A 14,410-nucleotide genomic window follows, 5' to 3' on the forward strand; every position below is an offset into this window, starting at 1 on the left:
TAGAAAACTGAACCCAACGCAAGTGCTGAGCGTGCTTTTTGCTCTAAAAAATTGAAAAAGATTTTTTATTATAAGAGGCCACCCATTTGAAATCATGGGGAGGCTGGAAAACTTGTTGAAATAAATTACCCAGAGAAAAAAAAATTGCATGCAAGAAGCTGCATGAGAAATTGTTGACAAAATTGAAAAACAAATGTACAGACAAGACACTGATCACACTTGTATACCCCCCCCCCATGATTTCATATGTTTGATCCCTTACTATGTAGAATAAATAAGGTACCTTAATAACCAAGCATTTTATTGTCCAATTGAATATAAGCGAAAACTATTTGCTTTGGAAATGGGGGTCTCAAATTTAGATTGTGGTTTGATCTTCAAAATACAAGAAAATCGTTAAATAAATATGTTGCCACTGAGGGCGTACAACCACTACTTGACCTTTCACCAAGCATAATCAGGTGACCATCAGTTATTCCGTTCACCCGCGGATTTGTGTGTGTGTATAAGATCGTGTGATGAATGTAAATATATGGGACTTGTCACATGTCAGCTGTTTTCGTTCTTCAACGTAGCTATTTTAATGACTACGGTTAAAAATGAGTGTCCGATTGTCGTCCATTCTGCGGTGGAACTATACAAATCGCGCACTGCCTTTTCTAGGATGTCGCCACAGTCGATGTCACCAAGTCGAACTCAGGAGCCTCCGAGATGATCTGAGATCAGTGAGTGTGCGAGGTTACTGTGCAGTCCCCAAGGAAAGACCTCCTATTCCTAAATCAGCTCGTGTTGTTGTTTGTGGTGGCGGAATATCTGGATGCTCTGTCGCTTATCATCTTGCCCAGCTTGGCTGGACTGATGTGGTGGTGCTGGAGAGGGCCAGGTATGGTAAATCGTGTATGTTTTCGTCAAAAGTGTGACCATATTCCACCGTGACAGCTTAGGTAGCTACAAAAGCGATACCCATATTTTATACCAAAGCCTCTCACGAAAACGCGTCCCCGTACACACAGCACTGTACGCAGGCTAGGGTTGATCCCATATATCTAATACTAACCCTAACCCTAAAATTCTGAACATAACACCCCTTTTATTAGCTCTCCAGTAGATCATCTACGGTATATGTAGTGCACCCCCCCCCCATTTTTTCTAGTGGTGGTTCATACCATGCTTTATTAGTCCCCGTTCGGACGTAGTCCGAAAACGGGGACTTATGTTTTGCCCTGTGTGCGTGCGTCCGTGCGTCCGTGCGTGCGTCCGTGATCACCTGTATCTCGAACATGCATGGACCGATTAAGTTCAAACTTCACTCATACATCACATATTATATGGGACATATGCACATGCATTTTTTTCATGATCCGATTAACGATAGCCGAATAGCGGCCATTTTAAGGCCGAAAATGCATCAAAATCGCACATTTTCACCATTCCGGACCCGGATCTCAGTTATGCGTGGACGGATTTTGTTCAAATTTGGTACATACATTAAACATAATAGGTCCTTGATGCACGTCGTTTTTTTTTTTGGGATCGGGTTTGAAATGGCCGACTGGCGGCCATTTTGTTTTAAAGAATTCAGTTCTGGATTCGTATCTGAGACATGCTTGGATTGATCGTGTTCAAACTTCACACACACAAGGTACATCATGTCACAAATATGTATATGCATTTGTTTCATGATCTCATTAACGATAGCCAAATGGCGGCCGCTTTAAGGTTGAAAATGCATTGAAATCGCACATTTTCACCATTCCGAACCCAGATCTCAGTTATGCATGGACGGATTTTGTTCAAATTTGGTACATACATTAAACATAATAGGACCTTGATGCACGTCATTTTTTTTTTTGGATCAAGTTCGAAATGGCCGACTGGCGGCCATTTTGTTTTAAAGAATTCAGTTCTGGATCCGTATCCAAGACATGTTTGGATTGATCAAGTTCAAACTTCATACACACATGGTACATCATGTCACAAATAGATATGTGCATTTGTTTCATGATCTGCTTAACAATAGCTGAATGATGGCCATTTTAAGGCCGAAAATGCATCAAAATCACGTATTTTCACAATTCCGGAACCGGATCTCAGTCATGCATGGATGGATTTTGTTCAGATTTAGCACAATGTGTTGTACATATGCAGGTGCATTTCGGTCATGATCTGCTTTGAATGTATATGTCACTCAAATATGAACGGAACGGGGACGTGTCATTGACAATGACTTATTGTACTTAGATCTATGTCCATTTTTAGGATACGACTTCAATAAAGACTATTACATTACATTACATTACATTACATTACAAAAAAACCTGCACATGTTTTAAACTCGCATGTTCTCACAATTTGTTTCCTCAGCATCACGTCAGGAAGTACGTGGCATGCGGCCGGTTTAATCAGAAGGTTGCGTGGTACATCAGTTGAAACACAATGTGCAAAAATAAGCTGTCAGTTATATTCGTCATTAGAAGCAATATCGGGACATGCTACAGGTAACGTCCAGCATACAAAACTTTCATTTATAATTGTTACCTATTTGTCTCATGCCTGGTGGTCTTCACAAATCGTCTCAGCACTGACTGGTTGGACGCATTTGTCTCATGCCTGGTGGTCTTCACGAATCGTCTCAGCACTGACTGGTTGGACGCATTTGTCTCATGCCTGGTGGTCTTCACGAATCGTCTCAGCACTGACTGGTTGGTCGCGGCTGCCAGTGCATTGTTCCAGCTATTCCATTTGGCTCTATCTAACTTCTTTAACATGCACTTTCATGCAGTCTTTGGCTGGCCTGTGTTAGGGCTATGATGCTTTCACTTTGTCTAATGAATTTCCTTTTCCAGTTATCTTAATAACTACAGACATGCTATAAACAATGGATTATTGTCGGCATGTTAGCTAGAAAACAGAAATTGATGAAAGTAAAACCAAGATGCAGTCATCTCTCATTATGACTTTCTGTGCAATTCATAGATCATTCACAGTTAAAAATAATTAACATAATAGCAAAATTGTCCGACATACACACTACTGTATTCACCTTTATCTGAGCTTTTAGATAATTTCTAAGATGTAGTATGCTTGGTAACTTTTAGAGAATGTCTGAATTAAACATCAATTTATAACACATTTTACTCCTGTTGCCTTCTTATCATTGACTTTATTTTTTGTAAATTTATTCATATCTTTTGTTCCCTATTATATATATGCTAAAGTCAACTTTGTGATACCAAATGAGAAAACAAGTGATATTATGTCATATGGTTCTATCGATACATGGACGTCATGACAGAGAACAATATTTCAGGAACAAAAAAACAAGACTAATGGATTTCCCTCTCTTAACAATGTCTCAGCTGCCATTTGCATCTATGGTGAATTAGAATGGGTAAAATCTCACTCAGTTGGTGCAATAGTCTTCAAAATTAAGGCGAGACATGATTACGTCATTTTCACACGATTACCTACAATGCTCTATTCATGTTGAGCGAAATCAAGACTCAGCAGTTGAAGTACTGGTTCTAGTGCGTCCATGCTAACTTAAAAAGGTCTCATTCAGAAATTCGTTGTCTTTTAAATTTGACCTAATAGGCTCATTTCACATATTGAAATCTAATGAATTGCCAAGTGATTCAAGATGTGATGCTTTAGTAAGCGTTACAGCCTCATGAAATATTATCACTGTCAAGTGCAGTATTAACAAACTTATTACTACCTGGTGTCAACTCTAGATGGTGCTGTTTGTGTAAATGTAATAAATTGTTACAAATTTGAGTCCAACAAGTCTTTAATATTAATTACAACTTCTGATGAGTCTGAACTGCAAAAAATAAAAAATAATTTTAATCTTTAAATAGCTGAATGTACCCTGTTAAAATCTGAGTTTATGTTCAACTTAGAGACAGTATTTGTTTTATCCAGGTTTCCGGGAATGTGGATCTTTACTTGTTGCACAGACTAAAGACAGAATGATATCTTACCAGAAAATTGTTACACAGTACAGGTGAGATTCAAATTACTCCTCTGTCACCTTCCTTCTATTTCCCATGTTGAAAAGTGAAAATGTGAAGTCACACAAGTTCATCAAAGTCAGTCAACTTATACCGATAAGATAAAATTTGACTGTACAGTACAGTGAAAATAATAAACAAAAGATCATTGAAAATTAAACTATAGGTGGCGATATTTTAATAGTATCTCAGGAATTATCCCTCTGAATGCCACAATTTTTGACGTAACATTTTACATATTTTTCTATAATTTCTTTGTTAACTTTAGACCAAATGAACATAATTTCATACTGGCTGAAGGTTTAGTTCTATTTTCTTTTAAAAATTATAAGAGTACTTTTGTAGTCTGTAGTTCAACAGTTCAACAATCAATTAAAAATTTTAATTAAAAAATTGTGCAAAGTGTCATAAGTTGACTAACACTATGGTTACTGGCACACACACACTATGGTTACTGGCACACACATTTTGGTTACTGGCACACACTATGGTACTGGCACACAAACACTATAATTACTGGCACACACTATGGTTACTGGCACACACTATGGTACTGGCGCACACACTATGGTTACTGGCACACACACTATGGTTACTGGCACACAAACACTATAATTACTGGCACACACACTGGTTACTGGCACACACATTTTGGTTACTGGCTCAAACCATGGTACTGGCACACACACACTATGGTACTGGCACACACACTATGGTACTGGCACACACACTATGGTACTGGCACACACTATGGTTACTGGCACATACACTATGGTTACTGGCACATACACTATGGTTACTGGCACATACACTATGGTTACTGGCACACACACACTATGGTTACTGGCACATACACTATGGTTACTGGCACACACACACTATGGTTACTGGCACACATACACTATGGTTACTGGCACATACACACTATGGTTACTGGCACATACACTATGGTTACTGGCACATACACTATGGTTACTGGCACACACACACACTATGGTTACTGGCACATACACTATGGTTACTGGCACACATACACTGTGGTTACTGGCACATACACACTATGGTTACTGGCACACACTATGGTTACTGGCACATACACTATGGTTACTGGCACATACACTATGGTTACTGGCACACACACACTATGGTTACTGGCACATACACTATGGTTACTGGCACACACACACTATGGTTACTGGCACACATACACTATGGTTACTGGCACACACACACTATGGTTACTGGCACATACACTATGGTTACTGGCACACATACACTATGGTTACTGGCACATACACACTATGGTTACTGGCACATACACTATGGTTACTGGCACATACACTATGGTTACTGGCACATACACTATGGTTACTGGCACACACACACTATGGTTACTGGCACATACACTATGGTTACTGGCACACACACACTATGGTTACTGGCACACATACACTATGGTTACTGGCACACACACACTATGGTTACTGGCACATACACTATGGTTACTGGCACACATACACTATGGTTACTGGCACACATACACTATGGTTACTGGCACACACACACTATGGTTACTGGCACACACACACTATGGTTACTGGCACACACACACACTGGTTACTGGCACACACATTTTGGTTACTGGCACGCACTATGGTTACTGGCACACACACTATGGTTACTGGCACACACACTGGTTACTGGCACACACATTTTGGTTACTGGCACACACACTATGGTTACTGGCACACACACTATGGTTACTGGCACACACACTATGGTTACTGGCACACACACTGGTTACTGGCACACACATTTTGGTTACTGGCACACACTATGGTTACTGGCACACACACTATGGTTACTGGCACACACTATGGTTACTGGCACACACACTATGGTTACTGGCACATACACTATGGTTACTGGCACACAAACACTAATTACTGGCACACACACTGGTTACTGGCACACACATTTTGGTTACTGGCTCAAACCATGGTACTGGCACACACACACACTATGGTTACTGGCACACACTATGGTACTGGCACACACACTATGGTACTGGCACACACTCTGGTACTGGCACACACACTATGGTTACTGGCACACACACACTGTGGTTACTGGCACACACTATGGTTACTGGCACACACTATGGTTACTGGCACACACACTATGGTTACTGGTACACACACTATGGTTACTGGGACACACTATGGTTACTGGCACACACTATGGTTACTGGCACACACATTTTGGTTACTGGCACACACACTTTGGTTACTGGCACACACATTTTGGTTACTGGCTCAAACCATGGTACTGGCACACACACACTATGGTTACTGGCACACACTATGGTTACTGGCACACACTATGGTTACTGGCACACACACTATGGTTACTGGCACACACACACTATGGTTACTGGCACACACACACTATGGTTACTGGCACACACTATGGTTACTGGCACACACTATGGTTACTGGCACACACACTATGGTTACTGGCACACACACACTATGGTTACTGGCACACACACTATGGTTACTGGCACACACACTGGTTATTGGCACACACACACTGTGGTTACTGGCACACACACACTATGGTTACTGGCACACACACTATGGTTACTGGCACACACACACTATGGTTACTGGCACACACACTATGGTTACTGGCACACACACTATGGTACTGGCACACACACACTATGGTTACTGGCACACACACTATGGTTACTGGCACACACACTATGGTTACTGGCACACACACTATGGTTACTGGCACACACACTATGGTTACTGGCACACACTATGGTTACTGGCACACACACTATGGTTACTGGCACACACACTATGGTTACTGGCACACACACTATGGTTACTGGCACACACACTATGGTTACTGGCACACACACTATGGTTACTGGCACACACACGCTATGGTTACTGGCACACACACTATGGTTACTGGCACACACACTATGGTTACTGGCACACACACTGGTTACTGGCACACACACTATGGTTATTGGCACACATACACTATGGTTACTGGCACACACACACTATGGTTACTGGCACATACACTATGGTTACTGGCACACACACTATGGTTATTGGCACACACTATGGTTACTGGCACACACACTGGTTATTGGCACACACACTGGTTACTGGCACACACACTATGGTTACTGGCACACACACTATGGTTACTGGCACACACACTATGGTTACTGGCACACACACTATGGTTACTGGCACACACACACTATGGTTACTGGCACACACTATGGTTACTGGCACACACTATGGTTACTGGCACACACATTTTGGTTACTGGCACACACACTTTGGTTACTGGCACACACACTTTGGTTACTGGCATAAAAACCTTTATTATACTATTAGAAGTATACTTCATTACACAATTTAGACATTCAATTTGTATTTTTAATCTCCCCATTAACAGAATTGCTGGCATGGATGCTGAACTTCTTGGAGTAAACGAACTCAAAGAGTATCACCCGCTTATATTTACAGACGATTTAGTGGGCGGTGTTTTTGTTCCGGATGATAGTTGTGCTAATCCGTCTGATGTGTGCCAGTCATTAGTGAAAGCAGCGCAACAGAAAGGTCTGTAATGAACACAATCAGCTCACTCTGTGTACTGTAATTTCATATTTTAGTCTTTGACATAATCTAATATATCATATATCAACATTGGCTGTTACTGACTTACTATAGATTCTTTTGTGATTCTGTTATCAGCATCTTAAGACATCATCAAATCTCTGAACCGCACTTCATCTGATCAATGATTTGACCTTATCACAAAATTGAAATGCTATGGAACCATTTACCATTATTCAAGATTTGTTTCTTGCTCACACCAGACTTGTGGTTAATTTCCTAAAAAGCCCTTCAGAATATACGGGTATATGATCACGTTTTTACTCATGTTGTCTGAGTGAACTTTACATACCGTACTTCATTGAGTAATTGTATCTAACTCGCTATTGAAACAGCATTGTATGGTGGAATTTAGTGAAGATTAGCCAATTCTCAGTAGGTACCTCAAAAACAAAACTGTGCGTTTTTGAAATATTTTCACTGTGTTTCGCGCATTGCATCACAGGAAAAGGTCGACATAGACATTTGCATAACACAATCAAGGAACTGATTGATGTACTGATTGATGTATCAACTTGTTAAAAGCTATCCAAAATATGTTGAAATATTAGATAAGTGCAAATGTTAATCTTATAACTTATAGTTATACCCAGTTTAGTCGCTAAAAAACATAAAATAAAAATAGGCACATCAAACTATTACACACCATAGTAGTATTGAGACATAATGAAAGTCGCATATTAAGTTAACAGTTTTTTTTTCTTTAGGAGCACAATTCTTTGAAAATATTGATGTTCAAAAGATCCTAACAATCAATGGCAGAATTTATGGTGTTCAGACAAACCAGGGGTACATTAAATGTGAATATTTTGTAAATTGTGGAGGAATGGTGAGTACAGTTAATGTAAAGCACAATCTGATCCGTCCCGATCTGATGTTGACCAAGGCTCCTGTCACTTATAATTTATGCTGCCGGAATGAGTTCTCTCAAACTACGTCTGACAAACTATCTAGGGATGCACATTCAAGCAGTCTCCCAATTAGAGCATGCTTTACAAAAAGTGGTTTGTATCACAAGCTCTGATTGGTTGTTGATTCTCTGAGGTCTGAACACTTGTTTTTGTATTACAGTGGGGTAGAGATGTTGGACTGTTAAGTCAGCCTGTTGTTAATGTGCCCCTGTATCCATGTGAACACTATTACCTTATAACACAGCCATTCAGTGAAATAAACACACGCAACTTCCCCAGTAAGTATTCAAATCTTGTTATGAAGACTAAACTAAAGCTTAGATATAAAATCAATAAATTTTCCCAAGCAATTGACAATGAAGCTATCTTTAGTGCCTAGCAAGCACTTGAATTTCACAAGAGTTGATAACTTGCAAATGTTGTACAATCTGACTATTTTTACATGTGAGTAATACATGAAATTCATCACCAATAGCCTGTTCATTACATAGAAAACAAAACCTTTGCTCTGGAGGTGTTTATTATCTAAGTTTTTCAATTGGCAATGAGTGGGCCTTGATAAACGTCACTATGTTTTGCAGGTCAAATTCAAATTGATGACCATTTTGATCACATTCCAGTTACAGCTTCTGTTTTATTATTGTTTCTTTAATACATTACTTACTTTATCTTATAGTTCATGGGCAAGTTACTCAATATTTTAACTATGTTTTATGATTTTAGCGTCATTTAATAGTTTTTTCCATCACACATTATATTTATGTCATTATTTTCAGCCTTACGAGACCAAGATGGTAACATTTATGCAAGAGAGTGGTCTGGTGGTCTTCTGGTTGGTGCCTTTGAACCAAAAGCAAAACCAGCATTCCTTGAAGGTATTCCAAAACATTTTGAATATCAGATGCTCCAAGAAAACTGGGACCATTTCCGTAAGTAAACACATGAAAATTTACTACGTTCAATTACCCGCCATAGACTCTGGTCAGTCAAAATGACTATTTTGAACTGTAGGCATTAATCAGGGATTCTGCCGGTGATGGAGAGATAGAATCTAGGTCAGGGGAAGCCCCATGACCTCGAGATTCTTTTACCTCTTACGTCACGAACCCACGTGACCGAGGCCACATGGCAGCACCATAGGTAGACGTCCATCACTCTTCATTTATCTCCGCCTCAACTGGGAATGATTCTGAGCGGCTCTGCCTGGCTCTGTTGCTTTTTCTTGTCCGGGTTTCTAGCGTGGGTCGTCACCGCAGCCGCGGCATCCGACATTCTAGCTGGTAGGATAAGTTTTTCTTGTCTTTTTACCCTCGTGTCGTTTTCCCCTTTGTGTGTTAGGCTTTCCACAACAAAGAAATTAAAACCCGGCGCCACTACATAATCACATGTTGATTTCATGGCGGCATCTTTTACAACTGTAATTCGTTTTTCCTCATGCATGTCGTCTTTTATTTTTAATGTATTTAGAAATGGATAGATGCACTGGCAATGCCAGAGGCTCACCGTCGGTATTATCTTCTCAGTTTACAGGCGGATTTGTACTCAGTGTACCCAGCAATTGCAGGAATGGAACCTGCATACAAAGTGCTATCGTTGTTTCACGTGCGTTCGGGGTTCGGGTGTCTGCCCAGAGAATATTTGTAATCGCTGGAGTTCGGAAGCCTGGGAGTCGTTCCAGCAGTATTTCAAAATAGCCGAGACTGACCGCGTTGCACGCTCGCGAAAAAGACGCGCGGCAAGTACTACCGGCATGGGTGTGAGTGAGTTGTGCGTTGGCATGAATGATAAGTCCTTGCGCTCGGCTACCGATTCTCATACTGGAATACCAAGCAAAGAGCCTGATAGTTAGAATATAAACTTTATGATGTATGTATTGTTTGGATACTGGTCATTTAAAAATTCCTCTACTATGTTATAAAATCAGTGGCCTAGTAACATTCATTCAAGTATGGAAACTTAACAGAAATTTTGACTTTAAACTAATACCCGGTAATTTTATTCTACATTTTAATATTCTTGTTATCAAACTTTGATAAAACAAGTGGAATATCTCAAAATTACCGGTATCAGGGAAAGTAATTAATAAAGATAGTCTTTACAATTTTGTTGATGTATTTTATTTTCAATTCAAAAGTCAAACTTCAGAAAATAATGTAAATCACTTAAAATTTTCATGAAAATCACAAAACTTTCGTTCCTGTGAAAATGTTTATGGGGTCTTACGACATGCAATGTTAGTGAATTTAACCAAATTTTGTCATCATGTATGCCACAACATTGTAAAAATCCCTAGGAGTGAAAATTAATGGTTTACAGTATTACCATGGTAACAGTTGTAGTTTATGTTGTCCACTTTGTGTGTCTCAAACAATTAAAATCCTTATATCTCCTAGAACCTTCTGTAAATTTCAATATTTAACTTTATTCTTGCAGAGCCAATGTTAGATAATATGTTAAAGCGTATTCCCAGACTTGGTCAAGCTGAAGTTCGTCAATTGTTCAATGGACCAGAAAGTTTCACACCAGATACCAGAGTATTGATGGGAGAGGTTCCGGAGGTTCGTTGACACTTAACATCTTTTAATTTTATCAATGTTCAATGATTTCATTGCCAATTTTTTTCTTATTTTGGAGGCAATATTTAAAACTTAACATTTTTTGCAGCTTTTGACCATAATTTGAAAAATATGAACAGAATTACTATGAAAACAAGCAGCTATCAAACAGAGACTACTTTTTGAAAGGTAGCAACAATTGACAAAAGTGGTGAAAAGTTGATGATATGCAAATTACCCTATAAATATTTCTATAAATGTAACAGAACAACTTTGTGGAAGGTTACAACCATTGACATATACATGAAACTTTCGTCTGTTTGTCCACTTATCCATCTGTTCAAAGTAATTTTTCAGACTCTACTCTGAAAATTTCATCCAAACTTAAAACAGAAACCATCTCTGTTGACTTTCATTTATGCACTTTGTTTTTCATTACCATTTGATCAAATATGGCTGATTAACGACCATTTTTCTACTCAAATTTGGTAAATTCTGATACTTAATCATGGCTGGATAACAAACTTGTGTTACATCTGCACATCATATTTTTTTTTAGAACAAAAATGGCAGACTGGCAAGCATTTGTGATTTTTTATGGTAACCATGGTAGTTTCTCTGTTTGTATGTGTGACCACATTTTGTCAGTCTATGCACTTCCAGTCATATTGCATTGAATTTGACATACAGACGATGCATAAAATCCTATATCTGTATTTGACTTGTACTGAATATTATTATCAACTATGCATTGTTAATTTATAAATTAATAACTAAACACACCTACACCTGTAGTCTGAAACAATTGTACCCTTAAAATAACTGAAATTATTTTGACGCAACACTCTTGTCTGCCATCCATAACAGATTCGTAATTATTTTGTTGCTGCCGGTTATAACTCAAGCGGTATTGGTCTTGGTGGTGGCGCTGGATCTATTATTGCTGAGTGGATTGTTAATGGCGCTCCATCATTGGACATCTCTCTTGTCGACATCAAGAGATTCTTTTATACCCAAAACAATAAAGCTTTTCTCAGGGATCGAGTCACAGAAACCGTAGGTGAGCTCTTTTATTGCCTTGCCCTTCTCGTCTTCGTCTTCGACAGCAAAGGTCTGATTATTAGGTCATCCTCGATCGCATCACTATATCATTGCTTACTATATTTAGTGAGTGCGTATTGGTAATTTCCTATATTCATTTCAACCTTTTTCACCACTAGACTTTCTCGCTTAAATTTTTCTGTACTTTTTTCTAATATTGTTCAATCTTCCTGGAAATAAAATAAAATTTGAGTAAATTTTCAATAATTAGCTAGTTTTGTCCCAATCTTCTGAAGGAAAATGTAGATTATAAATGGGACTATTTTGTAAATTTGTGATGAAAAGAGGGAACTGGTGGATGAAAGGCTAGGCCAACTCTGATTTCAGAGGCACTTCCAATCAGATCTATATATTTTACCGAGGACAAATATCTCTCAGTGGAATCATGCACATATTTGTGTGGGAGTGATGTAATGTCTACATCAAATTCACAAAACTGTATGATTCAGACAATGTGCCCAATTATATTATAGCATTATCAATACCAGTAGATTTTATGACATCATTGCAGCAGATTATTCGCAGTAATGTATTACATTATTGAGCATCAAGGCCCTGTCCCATGGATATGAATACAATGTTGTTTTTGAAAACGAATAAAGAAGAGACTATTGAAAAAGAAGAGAAATTGTTAGATTTAAGTATTTAAGGTAGAGATGCAGGTTCGTGGGCACTTTGGAGTGAAATATTTTTTTGTGCTTTATTATTCAAACAGTCTTGGCTATAGACTGTTAAAATTTTGTAGAATTATGAATAATGGAACATACTCAAAAAACGATTTTAAAATATAGATAACAGGTGCAAACATTCTCTCTTTTGAATGCTTAGCAAGATTTAGCAAGGCTGTACATAAATAATAAAAAAAACATGGTGAAAAAAAAAATGACAGGATCTCTATATTATGCACTATATTTAACTTTTAACAAAACTGTAATACATTTAAATCTGGAACTGTTACAGCCATTTTAATTATGAGCATTAGCAAACTTCTTACTGAGTGAATTGTTATGCAAATGAGCAATTATCTCACCTTCTTATTAGTGCACATTCCAGAACTTAAAAAAAAATAGCTCCTAGACGCTTTGACCTTTTGTTTTGAAATTTTCACAAATGATTGACAATGTGTTTATCTTCAAAACGCCGTCGGGGCATTGTTTTTGGTTGAACAGTGTTACAACAATCGTACAGACAACTAGCCTGGGTGTTAATTTATGCATAAACTTGAAGTAGTGAAATTTGAGCTGCTGCCCTGCAAAATTGACAACTCGTAGACAGTTTTCAAGACGGCGCTTTCTTCATAGTAAACAGATGTACCCATAAACCAATTTTGACAGGAAACAGAAGCATGGTTTAGAAGCTAATTTTTTTTAAATCACTTTTGACCAAAAAAGCTCATTTTTGTGCACATTTCAAACTACAGTGTCCATAACAAAAAAAATACTAAAAAAATGTAAAATTCATACAATAAGCTTTCCGAAAATATATAGTTTTGTGGACAAGGGAGGTCATCTTGGTTGCCTAATTAACTAATTAAAATATCTGTCAGGTAAACTGCATCTCTACCTTAATACCAAAATCGGCATCAAATAAAACGGTCCATAACCAATAACAGCGGATTTCAATATAGAAATCAGACAATATTGTGAGGGCATCATCGTCTGCTCTGTACACTAACGCATGCTCGGTCAAAGCGTTCCATGTAGTACGCGCGCTTCTAGATTCCGCGACTGATGCCGCTGTCCTGGTGGCCTCCTGATTAGTTCGCCCTATCGTGTTGATGAAGTGAGGTTAACCGAGGATAATTTATCCAAGCAAATGCGATAAATGAGATGGGGGTACAATGTATGTCTACGAGTACAGAGAGATGAATTTGTTCTGTTTTTGTAGTGAATAGTACTACAAAATTTGCGAAACGAGATTGACGAAAGACTGACGTGACTTGTATTTCCCCGGCGTCGAGGCACAGTCCGGGCACAATTTGCATAAATAAATGAAAGTATCCGTGTTCTCAGGTGTGTATCTGTTTATTTATACAGTGAGATTAAAATCACTGTTGGTTCTCCTTCTAGGATGGATAACACCCACTAGCTTTCCCGTCATGTTCGTTCGCCCGCTACGCC

General features: G+C 38.6%; 1 protein-coding gene across 1 annotated transcript in view; it reads left to right on the forward strand.

Annotated features, from left to right (window-relative positions):
* Positions 1 to 473: 473 nt before the first annotated feature.
* The window catches only part of LOC100368656 (pyruvate dehydrogenase phosphatase regulatory subunit, mitochondrial-like), a 29,435-nt gene continuing 15,498 nt past the window's right edge, over positions 474 to 14,410 (forward strand). Inside the window, exons 1-9 of the mRNA XM_085494035.1 lie at positions 474 to 883; positions 2,365 to 2,498; positions 3,925 to 4,006; positions 7,503 to 7,666; positions 8,431 to 8,552; positions 8,795 to 8,912; positions 9,411 to 9,563; positions 11,068 to 11,192; positions 12,057 to 12,249. Of these exons, the coding sequence (XP_085350161.1) occupies positions 600 to 883; positions 2,365 to 2,498; positions 3,925 to 4,006; positions 7,503 to 7,666; positions 8,431 to 8,552; positions 8,795 to 8,912; positions 9,411 to 9,563; positions 11,068 to 11,192; positions 12,057 to 12,249 (1,375 nt within the window). The 5' untranslated portion in view covers positions 474 to 599. The remainder of the gene's footprint in view (positions 884 to 2,364; positions 2,499 to 3,924; positions 4,007 to 7,502; positions 7,667 to 8,430; positions 8,553 to 8,794; positions 8,913 to 9,410; positions 9,564 to 11,067; positions 11,193 to 12,056; positions 12,250 to 14,410) is intronic.

This window comes from Saccoglossus kowalevskii, chromosome 19 (genome assembly GCF_978046115.1).
Source record: "Saccoglossus kowalevskii chromosome 19, keSacKowa6.1, whole genome shotgun sequence".
Lineage (NCBI taxonomy): Eukaryota > Metazoa > Hemichordata > Enteropneusta > Harrimaniidae > Saccoglossus > Saccoglossus kowalevskii.